At 40.6% G+C, this 22,524-nt stretch overlaps 1 protein-coding gene and 1 long non-coding RNA gene across 2 annotated transcripts in view; both read right to left on the reverse strand.

Annotated features, from left to right (window-relative positions):
- LOC132538952 (uncharacterized) overlaps positions 1-22,524 on the reverse strand; it is a 310,731-nt gene that overhangs the window by 17,485 nt on the left and 270,722 nt on the right. The window lies entirely within an intron of this gene.
- The window catches only part of NOC3L (NOC3 like DNA replication regulator), a 60,554-nt gene that overhangs the window by 10,019 nt on the left and 28,011 nt on the right, over positions 1-22,524 (reverse strand). The window contains exons 7-17 of the mRNA XM_060192235.1: positions 18,354-18,515; positions 17,682-17,775; positions 11,397-11,572; positions 10,875-11,003; positions 9,224-9,355; positions 9,034-9,114; positions 8,673-8,773; positions 7,655-7,727; positions 6,370-6,433; positions 6,186-6,257; positions 3,670-3,851 (exon numbers count right to left, since the gene is read on the reverse strand). Of these exons, the coding sequence (XP_060048218.1) occupies positions 3,670-3,851; positions 6,186-6,257; positions 6,370-6,433; positions 7,655-7,727; positions 8,673-8,773; positions 9,034-9,114; positions 9,224-9,355; positions 10,875-11,003; positions 11,397-11,572; positions 17,682-17,775; positions 18,354-18,515 (1,266 nt within the window). The remainder of the gene's footprint in view (positions 1-3,669; positions 3,852-6,185; positions 6,258-6,369; positions 6,434-7,654; positions 7,728-8,672; positions 8,774-9,033; positions 9,115-9,223; positions 9,356-10,874; positions 11,004-11,396; positions 11,573-17,681; positions 17,776-18,353; positions 18,516-22,524) is intronic.

The raw sequence follows: 22,524 nt of genomic DNA on the forward strand, positions 1-22,524 counted from the left end.
AAGATGGGCTGAAAATGGTGAAATCACCATTTTTAACAGCTGAGTAGTAACCCATTGTGTATATAGACCATGACTTGCTCAGCTACTCATCTGTTGTTGGACACCTGGGTTGCTTCCAGATTTTGGCTATTACAAATTGTGCTGCTATGAACATAGGTATACACAAATCTTTTTGGATGGGTGTGTTGGGTTCCTTAGGATATATCCCCAGGAGAGAAATTGCAGGGTCATAGGGTAGGTCCATTTCTAGCCTTCTGAAAGTTCTCCAGACTGTTCTCCACAGAGGTTGGACCAACTGACATTCCCACCAGCAGTGCAGGAGGGTTCTTTTGACAACCTCTCCAGCATTTGTTGCTGCTCCCTTTTCTGATGTATGACATTCTCACAGGAGTGAAGTGGTATCTCATTGTTGTCTTTCGAGAAAAAAAAATTTTAAGTATTTTCTCCTCAGGTTTGAAACTGGATGGGGAGGCAAAGGGAGGAATTTATCTCAGCCTGCTTTGAAAATAATTTATTTTACTAAAGAAAACAATATTTGTGGGAGTCGGGCAGTAGCTCAGAGGGTTAAGCGCTCGTGGCACAAAGCACAAGGACCAGCGTTAAGGATCCTGGTCCGAGCCCCTGGCTCCCCACCTACAGGGGAGTCGTTTAACAGGCAGTGAAGCAGGTCTACAGGTGTCTGTCTTTCTCACCCCCTCTCTGTCTTCCCCTTCTCTCTCCATTTCTCTCTGTCCTATCCAACAACAACAATAAAACAAGTGCAACAAAAGGAAATAAATATTTTTTTTAAAAAAAACAGTATTTGGAAGATCAGGTGGTGGCACACCTGGCTGAGTGCCTATGTTACAGTCTGCAAGGACCCAGGTTCAAGCTCTGGTCCCCTGTTGGTATCTTCTAATTCTGCTTTTAAAAACCCCTTCTGTTTCATTTGGTTTAAATCCCCCCTGCTTAACACTGCATTCTATTTACATAACCACTGTATTCTATTTACATAACCACTGCCGTCTATTTACATAAATCACTTTTACATTTACATAAAGCACCACACTCCCTCCGGGGCATTGGTGGTTTAGTGGTAGAATTCTCACCTGCTCCACCCCCTCTCCTTGTCACACCCTGATCCTCTCCTTGTCACACCCTGATTTTCACCAGTCACTTTTCTCTCCACCCTCTCTGCGTCACATCCTGTTCACACCCTACTTGGGAAGTATATATAAAGACAACATTGTTCGTTTTAGTTAGTTGTTAGTTTAGTCTAGCTTGGTATAGATTGCACTGCATCCTGCATGAATAAAGAGATACTGCGTACAGCTCAACCATGAGTCCCTGGTCGTCTGTCTCCCGTCAGTGAAGCTCAGCCTGACAGTCCCCTGCAGGGGGAAAGCTCTGTGAGTGGTGATGGAGGTCTGCAGGTGTCTCTCTGTCTCTCTCACCCTCTTTCCCTCTTGATTTCTGGATGTCTCCACCCAATAAATTAATATAAAAATATAAATAAATAAAGTATTTGGGGGGCTGAAGAGATAGTAAATTGGTTATGCCAATGGCTTTCATGTCTGAGGCTCCAAGGTCTCAGGTTCAATCCCCAGCACCACCATAAGCCAGAATTGAGCAGTGCTGTAGTAAAACAAATAAAATAGTATTTGTACCCAGAAGTTTCTTTATTAATCTTTCCTATAAAATAATTATATCAGATAAATTTGTAAGATGTTAACTATACTTGCAGCTATACTTATGAGCATCATCTGTAATAGCAGAAAAGCCTACATGCCCCAAATGCAAAGAACCATACAAGCCAGACTGCCTACATTTTAATCCCACCTCTACCATATACTAGCAGTACCCCTTATTCTTTCTGGACCTGTTTTTTTCCCCCCTCTATAACACAGGCACAATAATAATTACCTCATGTTATGAAAATTGAGTTCATGTTTATAAAGCATATTTAATAGTGGCAGGCAAACAGTAGTATGTCTTTATTAAACAAATAACCTTATATTAATGATAGTTATATTTGTACTGTAACACTATTTATTGATTTATTTATTTTGCCTTCAGGATTACTGCTGGGGCTCGGTGCCTGAACTATGAATCCACTGCTCCTGGAGGCCATTTTTCCCCTTTTGTTTCCCTTGTTACTGTTATTGTTGCCATTGCTATTGTTGGATGGGGCAGAGAGAAATGGAGAGAAGAAGGGAAGACCGAGAGGGGGAGAGAAAGACACCTACAGACCTGCTTCCCCACTCATGAAGAGAACCCCTTCAGGTGGGCAGCCAAGGCTTGAACCAGGATCCTTACGCTGGTCCTTGCACTTCTTGCCATGTCCACTTAACCCGCTGCGCTATAGAACAACCCCCTATTATGTCTATTTTTAAAAGAGCTATAAAGAGGTGCAGGAAATAGCTCAGTGGTAGAGCAAAACCTTACTATACAGAGGCATAGATTCAATCACTGGCCCTGTGGGAATACAGTGAATCCCAACGGGCATGGGGCTCCATGAATAATGCAACAGTGCACTGGTGTCTCTCCCTCCCTAGGAGAATGTTCTGGGTATCACACAAGCACAGGCCTTCCATTCCTTCCCCAGTGCTTCACCTAAAAGAAAGTTATGGGCCAGGCAGTGGTACACCCAGCTGTGTACCAATGTCAGCATGTACAAGGACCCAGGTTCAAGTTCCTAGACACCACATGCACGGAAGAAGCTTCCTGAGTAGTGAAGCAAGACAACAGGTGTCTCTCTGTCTCCCTCTCTATATCCACACTCAGTCCCCTCAATTTCTCTTTATCTTATCAAATGGGGGGGGAGTGATGAAAAACATGGCCACCGGGAACAATGGATTGGTCGTGTAGACACAGCCCCAGTGATAACCCTGGTAGCAGACAAAGAAAACAAAAGCAGAACAAAAAACACGTTGTAGAATAACATCTATCAAAATCCTTTTAGTCCTCTCTCCATTAAATAACAGTTTTGGTGGGGGTGGGGGAGAAGGCTCAGCAGCTAAAGCACATGCTTTACCACACGTGAGGCCAAAGTTCCTCCCTCTCTTTCTGTCCACTCCTCCAAGAAAATACAGAACAAAAATGTGGAGGGGGTGGGCGTAAATGCAGAAAGGGACACGGGCTGTGGTACAGCTGGTTGAGCACACGTAATACCATGAACAAAGACCCAGGTTCAAGCCCCCAGTCCCACCTGCAGAGGGGACACCTCGGAAGTGGTAAGCAGGGTTGAAGGTGTCTCTCTTTCTCTCTCTTCCCTAGCGCCCCCTCCCCTCTCAATTTCTATCTCTGTACAATCAATCAATCAATCAATCAATCAATAAAGTGTTTTTAAAGATTGGACTGGAGAAGCAGTTGTAAGTGGAAATGCCTGGGTTCCATATGATGCACCAGTTTTTTTTTTTTTTTTTGAAGGTATGTTTTATTTTTGATTAAGTATCTATGAATTCAAAGTCTACTGGAAGGATAAGCATGAAAAGACTGGTGACCGCTAGACAATTTCAGCAGGTAGGGAATGCTTTCCTTTTGCAGTTCCATGTTTTTAACCTGATCTGTATCAATAAATTACTTTTATAATTAAAATAATGTAAATGGGGGGAAAAGCTAATTCATCAGAAAGAACCTCACTGATGCACTGCAAGAATTTTAACTCCCTCCATATGTATTACTACTCACATGCATCAATATTCTGTTGGTTGCTAAAATGCCAATGCTCGAATTTGGAAGGACATGAAGAGCAAGAGTACAGAGGCGCTTGATGAAGGCAAGGGCTCGCTGCTGAGAAACCTGCTTTCTTCGCTTGGTCAGCATGACATCAAGGCACTGGAGGACAATCTCGACGCCTTCGTTGGTAGCACCTAAGACACAGATTGGCCCATCAGGGTCAAGCTCATTACTTTTTCATTATGCAGTTTCAGTGAACTGCAGAAAAACCCCGATATGAACTGTGATGCCTGTATGAAATAAACTTCCTAATCAATGAAGCAGTACTAAAAGAAACTGTGGGAAGGGGGCTGGAATATGTTTCTCACGTGTGAGGCCCTAGATGCAAGTCCCACCACCATGGATGGCATGAGGGGTGGGGGCATGTCCTATGGATGTGAATCTGTTCTATGGTGTCTTTCCTTGTCTCTCCCTTTTCTCAAATCCCCTCAAATCATGAAAAAATTGGCCCTATGTGACAACTCAGTGATGGTATCACACATGGTACCACAAGGTCCAGTGTCCATTCTCCACCCACCCCCTCGCCATCCCTGTGCAGAAAAGATCATTGGTTAATACTGTGTCTTGCATCAATCGCCAATGTTCTCTAAATCTTATGTAGGGGTAAAAACAGTTCTGTAGTACTGGCAGGCCAGGAGTTTCTACCTGTGATTTTCAATCACAACATATTCTCTCTCTCTTTTTTTTTTTTTTTTTTGTCTCCAGAGTTATTGCTGGGGCTCAGTGCCTGCACCACGAATCTACTGCTCCTGGAGGCTATTTTTTTTCCCCTTTTTGTTGCTCTTGTTTTATTGTTGTGTTTACTACTGTTATTGTTATTGACCGGGGGGGGGGGGAGGGATAGAAAGACAGACACCTGCAGACTTGCTTCACCGCTTATGAAGTGACTCCCCTGCAGGTGGGGAGCCCTCAAACCGGGATCCTCACTCTGGTCCTTGAGCTTTCCGCCATGTGCACTTAATCCGCTGGCTATGGCCCGACCCCCCACAACATATTCTTTTTTTTTGTTTATTTTCCCTTTTGTTTCCCTTATTGTCCTTTTATTGTTGTTGTGGTTATTATTGTTGTTACTGATGTCGTCGTTGTTAGACAGGACAGAGAGAAATGGAGAGAGGAGGGGAAGACAGAGGGGGAGAGAAAGATAAGACACTGGCAAACCTGTTTCACCGCCTGTGAAGTGACTCCCCTGCAGGTGGGGAGCCAAGGGGCTCAAACTGAGATCTTTACGCTGGTCCTTGCATTTTGCGCCACATGCACTTAACCTGATGCGCTATCACCCGACCCCCTACAACACAATTTTATGAAATAAGTAGGATGGGGAGTCGGGCGGTAGCGTGGCGGGTTAAGCGCATGTGGCACAAAGCACAAGGACCAGCAGAAGGATCCCGGTTCAAGCCCGAGCTCCCCACTTACAGGGGAGTCACTGCACAAGCGGTGAAGCAGGTCTGCAGGTGTGTCTACCTTTCTCTCCCCATCTCCCCCCTACTCTCTCCATTTCTCTTTGTCCTATCCAACAACAATAATAACTACAACAATAAAACAACAAGGGCAACAAAAGGGAATAAATAAATTTAAAATAAAATAAAGAGAAAGGAAGGAAGGAAGGAAGGAAGGAAGGAAGGAAGAGGGGGCTGGGCTGTAGCGCAACAGGTTAAGCACACATGGAGCAAAGCGCAAGGACCAGCATAATGATCCTGGTTCAAGCCCCCAGCTCCCGACCTGAAGGGAGGTCTCTTCATGAGCAAGGAAGCAGGTCTACAGGTGTCTTTCCCTCTCTCTGTCCTCCCTTCCTCTCTCCATTTCTCTCTGTCCTATCCAACAACAACAGTGACAATAAACATAACAACGGTGATCTGGGAGGTGGCACAGTGATAAAGCTTTGGATTCTCAAGCATGAGGTCCAGAGTTCGATCCCCGGCAGCACATAGGCCAGAGTGAAGTCTGGTTCTTTCTCCCTCCTCCGATCTTTCTCATAAATAAATAAAATCTTTTTTAAAAAAATAAATAAGTAACAATGATAAACAAGGGCAACAAAAGGGAAAAAATGGCCTCCAGGAGCAGTGGATTTGTAGTGCAAGCACCGAGCCCCAGCAATAACCCAGGAGACAAAAAGAAAGAAAGAAAGAAAGAAAGAAAGAAAGAAAGAAAGAAAGAAAGAAAGAAAGAAAGAAAGAAAGAAAAGTACTGGGTTGTCAGAAAAGTCCTAACATATCTTCCTATGTTTTTCTGTGCAAATGTGTGTCCACTTTTCTGACAACCAGCAAAATAGTGCTGGGGTAGAGCTGCTTGTCGTGTGCACAAGCCAGACTCATGAAGTGGTTTCTTTCCCCTCCCCCCCGCCTCTTTGTCTCTGACTCCATTTGAAAAAGTCGACTCTAATCACTGAAGGCACAAAGATAACAAAAAGAAAACACACACACACACACACACACACACACACACACATATATATATATATAACATATTACCTGCATGTAACTTGAACAGTGTTTTGTAAAGATGTGTATAGAATTTCATTGGATCAATATTCAGAACATCACCTTGGAAATGAGAATAGACATCAATTACTTATGTTACAGTCCCCAAAGGTAAAGCAATGTTGTATAACTGTTTTAAGAAAATTATCATAGCAAAAATCAGAAAATATCTTACCTTGCCCAGAGAGAATATGAAAAGCAGTCTGAACACAATGAAGACTTTCTTGATAGCTTAGGTCCTTTAAAAAAAAAAAAAAATATATATATATATATATATATATATATATATAGAGAGAGAGAGAGAGAGAGAGAGAGAGAGAATAATAACCATTTTTGTTCTTTTTTTTCCCCCAGCTCCAGAGCTTCATATATGTGTGTGACCTCACTACCCCTGCATCACTTTGTGTTTAATCTTCTATTATATGTATATATTGGACAGAGACAGCCAGAAATAAAGAAAAGACAGAGAGGGAGGGAGACAGAGAGACACCTGCAGCCCTGCTTCACCACTCACAGAGCTTTCCCCCTGCAGGTGGGGACTGGGGGTTTGAACCTGGGTCCTTGTCACTGTAACCTGTGTGCTCAACCAGGTGCGCTACCATGTGGCCCCACCTCCATTTTTTTTTTAAATTTCATTCTATTTACATTCACTCCACAGACAAGGAGAGAAGAGAGTGAGAAGCACCACGGCACTGGAGCGCCCCCTACACCATGCGCTCTCAGATGGGGCCGGAGCTCACATCCGGGCTATGCTGGTGTCCACCTGAATGAGCAACTCCTCAGCCTCCCCCCCATTTACTTTGCTTTTCATTTTCATTTTCACAATATCTATTTTAATGTCAAATAGAACTGAAGTTTTATTATTATTTCAAAACATTTTTTAAATTTATTCCCTATTGTTGCCTTTGCTGTTTTATTGCTGTAGTTATTACTGTTGTCATCGTTGTTGGATAGGACAGAAAGAAATGGAGAGAGGAGAGGAAGACAGAGAGTGGGAGAGACCTGCTTCACTGCCTGTGAAGCGACTCCCCTGCAGGTGGAAAGCCGGGGGCTCGAACGGGGATCCTTCCTCGGGTCCTTGAGCTTGCGCACCACCTGTGATTAACCCGCTACGCTACTGCCCCACTCCCTATTTCAAATCATTTTATTGGAGAAATAAAATGACTCAAAGGACAGTCAATACATGGGTGCCAATGTCTGGGTTTGTGTGACCACTCCCTCCACTAAGATCTTTACACTGTACCACTCACAGGGCTGCAGGTATCTCTCTGTCTCTCTCCATCTCTATCTCCCCTCCCCTCAATTTCTCAATTTCCTCCTCCTCAAGTCTTCTGCTTTGTTGCAATACACTGCACCCAGCCCATGCCTCCCCTTCTCTTTTCCTTTTCTCTCACTGAGTTCCACCTGTAGGAGCCTCCCATTTCTATCTTAAAAAGCAGTTTGTTAATAGAATTACTTACACCAGACTCAATGAGAGCATGAAGAACTACTAGTAAGTCATCAAAAAACTCCACATTTATAAGGTGAGCAAACCTAGAATCAAACAAAATTTAGTGATGACTTAAAGCAGATATAAAGCGACTAGATATCAAAGCTTGATATTAAAGTTATATTCCTTATTTCAAAATGGTAGTAATTATGGGCATGATAGTAATTATCACTGTTTTCCATTTACTCAGATTGGCTTTTTGATGATTTATTCACAACTGCTGAACATTATGCCCAGCAGAAATGAGAGACACTAAAAGGAACGTATTACTATCAGCTATTTTTCCCCTAAGGTAAAAAATTTGCTAAGAACAAACTTCCCAAAGGAAAGTTTCCCAAGTATTCAATGCTATGCTGTGTCATAAGGAATCAAACAGTGTGGTGTTCGGATAAAGCACTGGATTCTCAAGCACGTGGTCCCGAGTTTAATCGCTAGCAGCACATGTACCATAGTAATATCTTTCTCTCTCTCTCCCCTCTTATCTTTCTCATTAATAAATAAAATCCTAAAAAAGAATCAAAGAATCAAGCAGCAACCTCTAGAAAATCACATGTGAAGAGGAAGCGGGCAGGGGTACATAGCATAATGGTTACGCAAAGAGACTCTCATGCCTGAGGCTCCAAAGTCCCAGGTTCAATCCCCTGCACAACCATAAACCAGAGCTGAGCAGTGCTATGGTTTAAAAAAAAAAAGAAGAAGAAGAAGAAGAAGAAGAGGAAGCAAGGGACCAGGCAGTGCTGCACCCAGTTGAGTGCTCATGTTACCACGTGTGAGGCCCCCAGCTCAAGTCTCCATTTGCAGAGGAAAGTTTGGAGAGGATGAAGTAGTGTTACGGGTGTCTCTCTTTCACCCTTCTTCCCCTCACCTACCTCCTCCCCTCCCAATTGATCTCTGTCCTATCAAACAGTGAACTCTTTTTAAAATAAATGGCTACTTTGGGGTTACCTATTAGAAGGAATCTAAAAAACTTCAACCTACATAACCCTTACTTGGCAAGACCTTCTAGAACTGCTGGCAGGAGAGGAGACCTCTGGGCCTTCTTCAGTATCCTGAAGTAGGTCACAAACACAATATTCAAAGTTTCTGTGTGCTAAAAGAAGAAATAGACAAAATAACTTCAGTATAGCCTAGAGTTTTAGAATTTCCTGAGCTAGCGGGAACACTGACTTGCAAAGTACAGCCTTTCTTTTGTCCCTTCAACCCTGCCCCCTGTTCCATGATTCAATCTTAGAAGCCCCAACAAAATCAAATAAAAATACACAACCTGTGATTTCAGAAAGCAGATATGCACACCACAGCTAAGTCTCGTGAATACAAATTTTAAAGAACAAGACAGTGTCAACTGCCTACCAGTTTAAGCTTTCTCTCAGTACTCTCAGAAGCTTCTGCCTCTCGAAGTTCTCGCTCCAGTTTCTCTTCTGCTTTCTTCCACTGGAAACAGATTGAAAATTAATTTAACTGTATGCCTTAAATATGACTTTTACCTATGCCTACTCTGATTTTAACCTAAAATCAAAAGAAGAAAGGAAATAAATCAAACCTTTCTCTGCATTCTTGATAGAGTTTTCCTCTTCTCCTTGAAAGTCATGAACTTTTTCAGTTTATTAATGTCCTCTGTATCTTTCTTCACTTCTATTTCCTTGATTCTTAGGCACAAGAATGTTTTTAGCATCTGGTATTGATAAAAATGCAAAGATACAGCTTAGTATTTTTTTAAATTTCTTATTATTATTTATTTTCCCTTTTGTTGTCCTTGTTTTGTTTTTGTGGTTATTGTTGTTGTTGGATAGGACAGAGAGAAATGGAGAGATGAGGGGAAGACAGAGAGGGGGAGAGAAAGATAGACACCTGCAGACTTGCTTCACCGCCTGTGAAGTGACTCCCCTACAGGTGGGAAGCCGGGGGGCTTGAACCGGGATCCTTATGTTGGTCCTTGTGCTTTGCGCCATGTGTACTTAACCCACTGCGCAAGATACAGCTTAATATTTATAGTGCCCTCAAAAACATTATTTCCTTCATGAAAAAAAAAAAAAAATCTTTGGGGCCAGGTGGTGGCACACCTGGTTAAATGTTCATACTACAGTGCACAAGGACCCAGGTTCAAGCCCCTGGTCTCCACAGGCAGAGGAAAGCTTCACAAGTGGTGAAACAGGGCTGCAGGTCTCTCTCTGTCTCTCTCCATCTCTATCTCCCCCTCCCTCAATTTCTCTGTCTCCAGATAAACTTCTCAAAGGGTTGCATTTAGCAAAAATGACCCTATTTATGAATTCCAAAGCAAATAGGAGGGAAAAAAAGCATATGGTCTATAACTTTCTGTTAAAAGACGACAGCAATAATCATTAAACAATAATAAATAAATAAATAATTTTTAAAAATCTCTAAGACATCTTGGATCACATTTTATACAAAGTTTTTCTATTACTCTGCTAAACATGTTTGGTAACTTGTGCCTATGAAAGGATACTAGCATATGACAAAATACATAAAGTTATTTGCAAGTTTAAGGATTACAGGGGCTGGGTGGTGGTGCACCTGGTTGAGCACACATATTACAATGCACAAGGACCCAAGTTCAAGCCCCAGGTCTCCACCTGCAGGGGGAAAGCTTCACAAGTGATGAAGCAGTGCTGCAAGTGTCTCTCACCCTCTCTACCTCCTGATTCCTCTAAATTCTCACTGTCTCTATCAAATAAATAAAAGATAATCAAAAATTTTTAATAAAGGGAATATTAGGAAAAGACTGTATTAGTTGGTATCAGTGGTAAGAGCAGGGAGATTTTTTTTTAATTTTTTTTTGTATATTTATTTTCCCTTTTGTTGTCCTTATTGTTTTTTTATTGTTGTTGTAGTTATTATTATTGTTGTTGTTATTTATGTCATTGTTAGACAGGACAGAGAGAAATGTAGAGAGAAGGGGAAGACAGAGAGGGGGAAAGAGAGACAGACACCTGAAGACCTGCTTCACCACCTGTGAAGTGACTCCCCTGCAAGTGGGGAGCCAGGGGCTCAAATCACGATCCTTACTCCGGTCCTTGCACTTTGCACCACCTGCGCTTAACCCGCTGTGCTACAGCCCAACTCCCTCGCTTCTGCTTTCTATATTACATTATTTCTATACAGAGTACCCTCCGAACAACTGAAAAATTAACTTTGGAGTTTAAAAACATAATGCAAAGAAACAAAAGGCTTACCTCTGGTCTAACATCATAATTTCTGCCCTTCACGAAGCCAGAAATCACTTTAATAACACCAAGGGAAGCTTGACCTAATTTATCTTGTTTAAAGAGTTTCTTTACTGCCTCACAACACATTTCAGAGATCTGAAAAATAATGTTACAATAAGCCAGTATTTCTTAACCTCAGCACTAACATTTTGGGTCACTGTTGGGGACTATCTTTTACACAGTAGAATGTCTAGAAGCTTTCCTGACCCTTACCCACTCAATGCCACCAGTAAGACCCCCCCTAGCCCCCACACAGCACTCATAACAATCAAAAAAGTCTGCAGACACAGTCTAGTATTCCTGGAAAGCAAAACTACCTCCTATTAGGAATCACTACACTAAACTGTGTCCAGATAAACTTCTCAAAGGGCTGTATTTAGCAAAATAACCCTATTTATGAATTCCAAAGGAAACAGGAGGTAAAACAGCCATATGGCCTATAACTTTCTGTTAAAAGTCAACAGCAACAATCATTCAAAGCAACATTACCGATTTTGATAAATCGTTCATGAGAGGGACGATCAACACAATGATGTTGTTGTGGAAGTTGAAGTGAGGTAGTGTCACCAGCAGCTCACACAGGCTCTTCACAGCCACCTCCGCCAGCCCTTTGTACGCCTTTAAGGAAACTACATTACTTTTCTTCAGCTTCCTCTGCTTCCAGTCTAGTCAAAAGAAAACTATAGTTATTCTACTCTTCAATCAAAAATTCAACTAATTCATTTCTTATGATTAGCATGCAATAATATGGCAATAGTATAACTAACAATATTGCATATGAAAATTACATATATTAATAATATGACATGCCATTTTTTTTTTCAATTTGGTCGTCTACGATTATGAAAAGTACAAGTGTCATCGTTAAAATTTGTCTGTCAGGAGCTGGCCATAGCACAGCAGGTTAAGTGCAGGTGGCGCAAAGCGCAAGAACCTGCATAAGGATCCCAGTTTGAGCCACCAGCTCCCCACCTGCTGGGGAGTCGCTTCACAAGCGGTGAAGCAGATCTGCAGGTGTCTTTCTCTCCCCCTCTCTGTCTTCCCCTCCTCTCTCCATTTCTCTGTCCTAACAACAATGACATCAATAACAACAACAATCATAACTTCAATAATAAAACAAGGGCAACAAAAGAGAAAATAAATATTTTTTAAAAAATTTTGTCATCATCCATCCTTTGGCTCTAACTACAAATTTTAACTTTCCATATATATATATATTTATATTTATTTATTTATTCCATTTTGTTGCCGTTGTGGTTATTACTATTGTAGTATTTGATGTCGTCGTTGTTGGATAAGACAGAGAAAAATGGAGAGAGATGGGGAAGACAGGGGGAGAGAAAGATAGACACCTGCAGACCTGCTTCACCGCCGTGAAGTGACTCCCCTTTAGGTGAGGAGCTGGGGGCTCAAACCGGGATCCTTACCGGTTCATTAACGCTTTGCGCCACATGCGCTTAACCCGCTGCGCTACTGCCCAACTCCCCTGGTACTACCAAACCTGAAATAAAAGTCGTTCTTGTCACTTACAGACTTTATAACAAACTCTACAAGGCAGAAGGATTATAACTCCTTAAGGCTGGAGGACTTGATGAAAAAGAACATTAAACATGAATTCTTTTTTAAATTTATTTATTTTTTGTTGCCCGTTTTATTGTTGTTGTAGTTATTATTGTTATCGTTGTTGCTGCATAGAACAGAGAGAAATGGAGAAAGGAGGGGAAGACAGAGAGGGGGAGACAAAGATAGACACCTGCAGACCTGCTTCGCCACCTGTGAAGCTACTCGCCTGCAGGTGGGGAGCCTGGGGCTCAAACCTAGATTCTTACACTGGTCCTTACACTTTGTGCCACATGCATTTAACCCGCTGTGCTACCGCCCAACTCCTTCCATATATTTTTTAAGGTCTTAATATTAAAAAGGGGTAGGAGAATGAGGAAATGGACACCTTCCAGAAGTCCTTATCCTATACACTATCAAGGCAATCCTAAAACACTAGATTCTAAGAAGCCAAATCCTGGCCATCCACTAACTAGCTGGTGAATATGAGCAGATTTCAAACTTTTTTTTTTTTAAGAATTTATTTCCTCTTGTTGCTTTTGTTGTTTTATTGCTGTACTTATTGTTGTTGTTACTGAAGTTGTCATTGTTGGATAGGACAGAGAGAAATGGAGAGAGGAGGGGAAGGCGGGGGAGAGAAAGACACCTGCAGACCTGCTTCACCACTTGTGAGGTGACACCACTGCAGGTGGGGAGCCGGGGGCTGGAACTGGGATCCTTACACAGGTCCTTGTGCTTTCTATCACCTGTGCTTAACCTGCTGCGCTACTGCCCAACTCCCCAAACTTTCTTATTCCATCTCTGTCATGGTTCTAAAACACTTAGAATCTAAAACATCAGTTTCTTGACTGCTTAGTGATAATTACTTCATTATACTTCTTTTTTTCCTCCCAAATTTCTTACTTTTTTTTTTTTATGGTGGTATGAGGGATTGAACCTGGGACTTCAGAGCCTCAGGCATGAGAGTCTCTTTGCATAACCATTATGCTATCTAACCCTGCCCCAAATTTCTTTATACATAGTCTATTACCAAAACAGAATATAAATTCTTGTGAGAACAGGAAAACATGCTGGTTTCTTTAGAATAGGCTTAACACCTCCTTCAGGATCACAAACAGCCTGAGATGAGAAAGACAGTATGAATGATAGTAACTATGTTTGGTGTTTTTTTTCCTTTATTGGGGGATTAATATTTTACATTTGATAGTGAATACAATAGTTTATACATACATAACATTTCTCAGTTTTCCACATAACAATACAACCCCCACTAGGTCCTCTGTCAAGTAATTATGTCTGTCTACATGCCTCTCATATATCCAATTTTTCTTTAAGTAGACAGTACTTGACTATAAGAATCTTTTTTATTAAAACTTTTTTTTTAAGATTTTATTTATTTACTAATGAGAAAGATAGGAGGAGAAAGAGGCAGACATCACTCCGGTACAGGGATCAAACTTGGGACCTCACGCTTGAGAGTCCAATGTTTTATCCACTGCGCCACCTCCTGGACCACAGACTGTAAGAATCTGATGTTCTATTACTTAAAGCTGGCAAGACTTCATAATGGACAGGAAAAGATAAAGAAAATGAATACATACTGGAATATCATTCAGTCAATAAAAAAGGAAAATTTGACAAACTACTATGAGGGTAAATTATACTCTTCTATGTGAACTTAGTCACAAAAGGACAAATATTACATGAGTCCATTTATATGAGGTTCTGAGAATAGCTAAATTCATAGAGACAAAGTAGAATTGTGGCTGCCAAGGGCTAGGTAAAGAAGACAATATGGAGATAGATATATCTATCTATATATAGAGAGAGATAGATATATAGATAGATAGATATTTTTTTTTTACCAAAGCATTGCTCAGCTCTGGCTTATAGTGGTGAGGGATATTGAACCCAGACATATTCTTTAATGCACATAGAATTCCAGTTGGCACTGATGAATAACTTCTGAAAATGGATGTGGTAGCTCATACAACACTCAGAAAAAGCCTAAAACCATATGGTACAATGAAGAAACTGTTAGCCACCATGTAACAATTATGTGGGCTTGTCCAAACTGAGATTTGCTGGAGTGTAACATATACCTGATTTTGAACTGAGTACAGAAAAATATAGTACTAAGACATCACATTCATTTTTTACAATTAATTCTTTTTTTTTTTAAGTTATTTATTTTCCCTTTTGTTGCCCTTGTTTTTTATTGTTGTTGTAGTTATTGAAGTCATCGTTGTTAGACAGGACAGAGAGAAATGGAGAGAGCAGGGGAAGACAGAGAGGGGAAGAGAAAGACAGATACCTGCAGACCTGCTTCACCACCTGAAGCCGGAGCTGGGGATTCAAACTGGGATCCCTTGTGCTTCGCAACATGTGTGCTTAACTCACTGTGCTACCGCCCGATGCTCTTTTACAATTAATTCTTAAGGAAATGTATCATGATATGAATCCTGTAAATCAAATCTTCCTCAATAAAGTGATAGTGAAGCTGGAGGAATTTTTTTTTAATTAACTAAATGCTAAAATGGTAATTTATATACAGATGCAATTACTATTAAAATTAATAATATTTCTGATCTTTTAGTGACAGTAAATTTCTGAAAGGTTTTATTTATTAACAAGAGAGATGGGGGAAAAAAAAAGAAGTAATGCTAGCATCAGTCTGGCACAGTGATGCCAGCAGTCAACTATGGACCCTATACTTTTAAGTTCAAAGCTCAAGCCACAGCATAACTTCCCAGACTACAAGAGTACAATTCTTAAATGACTTATTGGTCTCATGGTATACTTCTATTGATAGCACTAGTCTACACAAAGCTCACAGACCTTTACAATAAAAGTAAATCAGTAACCAGTCAAGGTGCCAGAGCATAGAAGCCCTATCTATGGAACCAGCAGTTGGCTCACCCAGTTGAGCAAAGATGTTAGCATGCCAGAGGTCTGGGCCACCACATGGGAACACCTGTTGGGGGCAGGGGGTCCAGAATAAGTGGAGCAGTGCTGTAGTCTGTCTCCCTCTTTCTCTCTCACTCTCTCTCTCTGTCTCATTTCAAAGTCTCATACTGAAACTACCTATTACAAATAATTAAAAATGGTCACGGGGGGAGGGGGACGGGCGGTAGCACAGTGGGTTATGTGCACAGAGCAAGAAACGCAAGGACCACAATAACGATCCCAGTTTGAGGCCCGGCTCCCTACCTGCAGAGGGGGTTCCTTCACAGGCAATGAAGCAGGTCTGCAGGTGTCTATCTTTCTCTCCCCCTGTCTTCCCATCCTCTCTTGATTTCTCTCTGTCCTATCCAACAACGACTGCAATAACAATAAACAAGGGCAACAAAAGGGAAAAAATAGCTCCCAGAACAGTGGACTCCTAGTGCAGGCACAGAGCCCCAGCAATAACCCTGAAGGCAAAATAAATAAATAAATATTTTTTTAAAAAAATGGCCACAGGGAGAGGTGGAATTCTGAAGCTGGGCTCCAGTGGTAACCCTGGTGACCAAAAAAAAAAAAAAAAAAAGCAATATTCATGCCAACCACCACCACTTCTACTAGACTTCACCACCTTTATGTTTTTTGGTTTTTGTTTTGTTTTGTTTTTTACCAGTGCACAGCTCAGCTCTGGCTTATGGCCAGTGTGGGGGATTGAACCTGGGAATTGAGAGCCTCAGACATTAAAGTCTCTTTCTTTGCATAACCATTATGTTATAACCCCACCCCTAACCCCACCTTTATGTTCTTAATGGACCAACAAACTCCATTCCATAGAATTACTCCAGCTGAAATAGCAAGTGGGTAATCCTTAAGACCACTACTTGAGTAAAGGAATCCATTTAAATCAGTTGAAAGCACCTTTCCAGGCAATTTATTCTCTTTCCCATTCAAGTTCAATTTTATTTTTCCTTTGCCTTTTCTTTTATGAACAAAGAGAAGGACAGGGAGATTTCAACCCACTGGCAAAGAGCTAATAAGGCTGACACTGACGCCACTGGCTCAATACTGGCACTACGACATGCCAGATCTGAATAGTGCACTGGTCTCGCTCTCCTTTCATTCTCCCTCATAAAAATAAATAAATAAATCTTTTAAATAAGAGATTAAAGTTTGAAACAAGAGCTTATCATAGCAAATAACTGATCATTTGCAAGGCACTTGTTGAATCCTTATCAAGTAATGCTTGTGCCTGGACTACCCCCTCAGTAAAAACACTGAACAATAAAATCCCAACCACTGATGAATTCAAGAGACATCCAAGTCTGAGATCATGAGAGGAAGGGAAGACAGAGAGAAGGAGAGAAAGATAGACACCTGCAGACCTGCTTCACAGGGGCTCGAACCAGGATCCTTATGCCCGTCCTTGCACTTTGCAGCCACTTGCGCTATTTTTATACCCACTTTAAAAGACAGAATAGGGGGCCGGCGGTAGCGCAGCGGGTTAAACGCACACGAGCCCCCAGCTCCTCACCTGCAGGGGAGTCGCTTCACAGGCGGTGAAGCAGGTCTGCAGGTGTCTTTCTCTCTCCATCTCTGTCTTCCCCTCCTCTATCCATTTCTGTCTTATCCAACAACAACAATAAGAGTAACTACAACAGTGATAAACAAGGGCAACAAAAGGGAAAAAATGGCCTCAAGGAGCATGAGCAATGGATTCGTAGTGCAGGCACCTAGCCCCAGCAATAACCCTGGGGGCAAAAAAAAAAAAAAAAAGAAGAATGGGGAGTCTGGCGATAGCCAACAGTTTAAGCACACGTGGCACTTAGCACAAGGGCCAGCATTAAGATCCCGGTTCCATTCCCGGCTCCCCACTTGCGGGGGGAGTCACTTCATTGGCGGTGAAGCAGAACTGTAGGTGTCTGTCTTTCTCACCCCCTCTGTCTTCCCCTCCTCTCTCCATTTCTGTCCTATCCAACAATGACGACATCATAACAATAATAACTACAACAATAGAAAAAAGGGCAACAAAAGGGAAAATTAATAAATATAAAAAATAAGTAAAAAGATAGAATAATGGACACAACAGAAAAACCTAAGTGACTGAATAGGGACTGAGTTGTAAGAAAAGATTAGAACACAAGAAGTTTGACTCTAGACTGTGTTCCAGGCCATATACTATACTGATTCTCAACACGGAGGAGAAAATATAGAATTAAAGTTCCTGACCAAAGCTAAGTATGCTACATACTTTTTAAGATATATTTAATATACCTTTAACCATTTGTTCCAGATTCTCCAAATAAAATTTATATTGGCTAACAAGGCCTTCTTCAAATTCTCTTAACTTTTGGGTTTCTTTGCGCATCTGAAAAGGACAAAAAGATTAATCTTCATCTAAAAATTAAAACATTGAAAAATTAAAATCAGCATAAAACATGGATGCCTAGTATATGCCCAGTACTATAAAAATGGGCAGGCAGGGGTAGATAGCATAATGGTTCAACAAAGAGACTCTCAGGCCTGAAGCTCTAAAGCCCCAGGTTCAATCCCCCCATACCACCAGTTGAGCAGTGACTTGGTTAAAAAAAATTAATTAAATTAAATGAAAAGTAGATAAAAAATGAACTCAAACAGAGTCAAGAGATAACTCACCCAATAGAGTTCCTACCTTCCCATTCATAAATCCCTAGGATTGAGTCTTGGCATTAGTGAGAGTACCACAAAACAGAAGAAAGCTCCAGAGGTGGTGGAGTAGTGCTGTGGTAGCTCGCTCTAGCCCTCGCCCCCCCCACTCTCCTCCCCCCACCCCATAATCAAAATAAAAGTCAGCCTGGGAAAGATGAAACACACACACAGAGCAAATAACAACAGCAATAAATACTCTTTCTCTCTAGGTCTCCAAAAGTTTAAGCTTATTTTCACTATCAATTTGCCTAGTATTACCTTAATAGATTTTTCTGCCTCTGACAGGGGTCGTATCTTATATGAAGGAGTGATGTCTTTAAATAATTCCATCAGAGAAACGACCACCAGCTTTCGAACAGTAACAGCCACATCAGGATCTTGTTCCATCAGCATGGAACGCAATTCTTTCAGTTTTTTAATCTATTTAAAAGAAAAAAATGTTAGCCTATAGAAATCAAAATATAAAACAAATATGTGGGGGGGGGGGGGGGGGAGAAACACAGCTCCACAACTGGCACAAGTAGAATTCACAGATTCCTAGAGTCCAGACAAGACATATGTAAAACCAGACATTTAACTAAAGTTACAGGTTAGTCACATTTTTGTTATATCATTAATTAGAAAAGATAGACTTTTTAATTTTTTTTAAATATTTATTTATTTTCCCTTTTTGTTGCCCTTGTTTTTTTGTTGTAGTTATTCTTGTTGTTATTGATGTCATAAAAGATACAAACTTTTCAAAAGCAATTTATCAGGATAAGGCACAGAGTCTCTAGTTCAACCTGCAGCATCACATATGCCAGAGTGATACTCAGGTTCTCCCTTTCCTATCCCACTCTGTTTCTCATAAATAAATACATGTTTTTTAAGAGTTCAAACAAATTCTCACTGCATTTTCTTGAAATGTATCCTGTTCCCCTGGAATATATATTGAAATGTCATATACACATTCAAATATACTAATCACAAGAACATATATTTACCAGAAATCAAATATAAAATGTACAATAATTAGTTTTAAAAACTCATACACGGGAGACGGGCGGTAGCGCAGCGGGTTAAGCGCACATGGTGCAAAGCACAAGGACTGGCACAAGGATCTTGGTTCAAGCCCCGGGCTCCCCGCCTGAGGAGAGTCACTTCACAAGCAGTGAAGCAGGTCTGCAGGTGTCTTTCTCTCCTCCTCTCTCTCTCCATTTCTCTCTGTTCTATCCAACAATAACATCAATAACAACAACAATAATAACTACAACAATAAAAACAACATAGGCAACAAAAAGGGAAAATGAGTATTAAAAAAAATACATCAAACTTCTACTGAAAGAGCTACAGAAATATATTAACAGTAACACAATCATAGTAGGGGACTTCAACACCCCACTCTCTCAACCTGACAGATCATCCAGGCAGAAAATCAATAAAGACATAAGGGAGCTAAATGAAGAGATAGATAAACTAGAACTACTGGACATTTTCAGAGTCATTCATCCCAAGAAACTGGAATACACATTTTACTCAAATCCACATGGGTCATTCTCAAGGATAGACCATATGTTAGGCCACAAAGACAGCATCAGCCAATTCAAGAGCATTGAAATCATCCCAAGCATCTTCTCAGACCACAGTGGAATTAAACTAACACTTAACAATCAACAAAAGATTAGTAACAGTCCCAAAATGTGGAAGCTCAACAGTACACTTCTTAACAAATTCTGGGTCAAAGAGGAAATCAAAGAAGAAATCAAAATGTTTCGCGACTTCAATGAAAATGAAGACACAAGCTATCAAAATATTTGGGACACAGCTAAAGCAGTCCTAAGAGGGAAGTTCATAGCTATACAAGCACACATTAGGAAACAAGAAAAGGCACAAATAAACAGCCTGATTGCACATCTTAAAGACCTAGAACAACAAAGGAATCCTAAAGCAACCAGAAGGACAGAAATCACTAAAGTTAGGGCTGAAATAAATAACACTGAGAATAGGAAAACCATACAAAAATCAACGAAAGTAAATGTTGGTTCTTCGAAAGAGTAAACAAAATTGACAAACCTTTAGCCAGATTCACAAAACAAAAAAGGGAGAAGACCCAAATAAATCGGATAGTAAATGAAATAGGAGATATCACAACAGACAATGTAGAAATTCAACATATCATGCGAGGCTTCTATGAACAACTATATGCCACCAAGCTAGAGAACCTGGAAGAAATGGACCATTTCCTAGATACCTACCAACTTCCAAAACTAAGTAAAGAGGAAGTGGATAACATGAACAGCCCCATCACAGCTAATGAAATTGAAAGTTATCAAAAATCTCCCCAAAAATAAAAGTCCTGGACCAGATGGTTTTACAAATAAATTCTACAAAACCTTCAAATAAGAACTAATACCTCTACTTTTAAAAGTCTTCCAGAAGATTGAAGACACTGGAATACTCCCTGCTAGCTTCTATGAAGCCAACATCACTCTGATACCAAAAGCAGACAAGGACACAACCAAAAAAGAAAACTACAGACCAATATCTCTGATGAACATAGATGCTAAATTACTGAACAAAATTCTAGCCAACCGGATACAGCAGTATATCAAAAAGACTGTTCACCATGACCAAGTGGGGTTTATCCCAGGCATGCAAGGTTGGTTTAATATACGTAAATCAATCAATGTGATCCACCACATCAACAAAAGCAAGACCAAAAACCACATGGTCATATCAATAGATGCAGAGAAAGCCTTTGACAAAATACAACACCCCTTTATTATCAAAACACTACAAAAAATGGGAATAGATGGAAAATTCCTGAAGATAGTGGAATCTATATATAGCAAACCTACAGACAACATCATACTTAATGGTGAAAAACTGGAAGCATTTCCCCTAAGATCAGGTACTAGACAGGGCTGCCCACTATCACCATTACTATTCAACATAGTGTTGGAAGTTCTTGCCATAGCAATCAGGCAGGAGCAAGGAATTCAAGGGATACAGATTGGAAGAGAAGAAGTCAAACTCTCCTTATTTACAGATGACATGATAGTATACATGGAAATACCTAAGGAATCCAGCAAGAAGCTTTTAGAAATCATCAGGCAATACAGTAAGGTGTCAGGCTACAAAATTAACATTAAAAAATCAGTGGCATTCCTCTATGCAAACACTAAGTTAGAAGAAATTGAAATCCAGAAATCAATTCCTTTTACTATAGCAACAAAAATAATAAAATATCTAGGAGTAAACCTAACCAAAGAAATGAAAGACTTGTATACTGAAAATTATAAGTCACTACTCAAAGAAACTGAAAAAGACACAAAGAAGTGGAAAGATACTCCATGTTCATGGGTTGGAAGAATTAACATCATCAAAATGAATATATTACCCAGAGCCATCTACAAATTTAATGCTATCCCCATCAAGATCCCAAGCACATTTTTTAGGAGAATAGAAAAAATGCTACAAATGTTTATCTGGAACCAGAAAAGACCTAGAACTGCCAAAACAATCTTGAGAAAAAAGAACAGAACTGGAGGCATCACACTCCCAGATCGCAAACTGTATTATAGGGCCATTGTCATCAAAACTGCTTGGTACTGGAACATGAATAGACACACTGACCAATGGAATAGAACTGAGAGCCCAGAAATGAGGCCCCATACCTATGGACATCTAATCTTTGACAAAGGGGCCCAGACTATTACATGGGGAAAGCAGAGTTTCTTCAACAAATGGTTTTGGAAATAATGGGTTGAAACATGCAGAAGAATGAAACTGAATCACTGTATTTCACTGAATACAAAAGTAAATTCCACGTGGATCAAGGACTTGGATGTTAGACCACAAACTATCAAATACATAGAGGAAAATATTGGCAGAACTCTTTTCTGCATAAATTTTAAAGACATTTTCAATGAAACGAATCCAATTACAAAGAAGACTAAGGCAAGTATAAACCTATGGGACTACATCAAATTAAAAAGCTTCTTCACAGCAAAAGAAACCACTACCCAAACCAAGAGACCCCTCACAGAATGGGAGAAGATCTTTACATGCCATACATCAGACAAGAGTTTAATAACAAACATATATAAAGAGCTTGCCAAACTCAACAACAAGACAACAAATAACCCCATCCAAAAATGGGGGGAGGACTTGGACAGAATATTCACCACAGAAGAGATCCAAAAGGCTGAGAAACACATGAAAAAATGCTCCAAGTCTCTGATTGTCAGAGAAATGCAAATCAAGACAACAATGAGATATCACTTCACTCCTGTGAGAATGTCATACATCAGAAAAGGTAACAGCAGCAAATGCTGGAGAGGGTGTGGGGTCAAAGGAACCCTCCTGCACTGCTGGTGGGAATGTACATTGGTCCAACCTCTGTGGAGAACAGTCTGGAGAACTCTCAGAAGGCTAGAAATGGACCTAC

The sequence above is a fragment of the Erinaceus europaeus genome, chromosome 1 (genome assembly GCF_950295315.1).
Source record: "Erinaceus europaeus chromosome 1, mEriEur2.1, whole genome shotgun sequence".
NCBI classification, from domain to species: Eukaryota; Metazoa; Chordata; class Mammalia; order Eulipotyphla; family Erinaceidae; genus Erinaceus; species Erinaceus europaeus.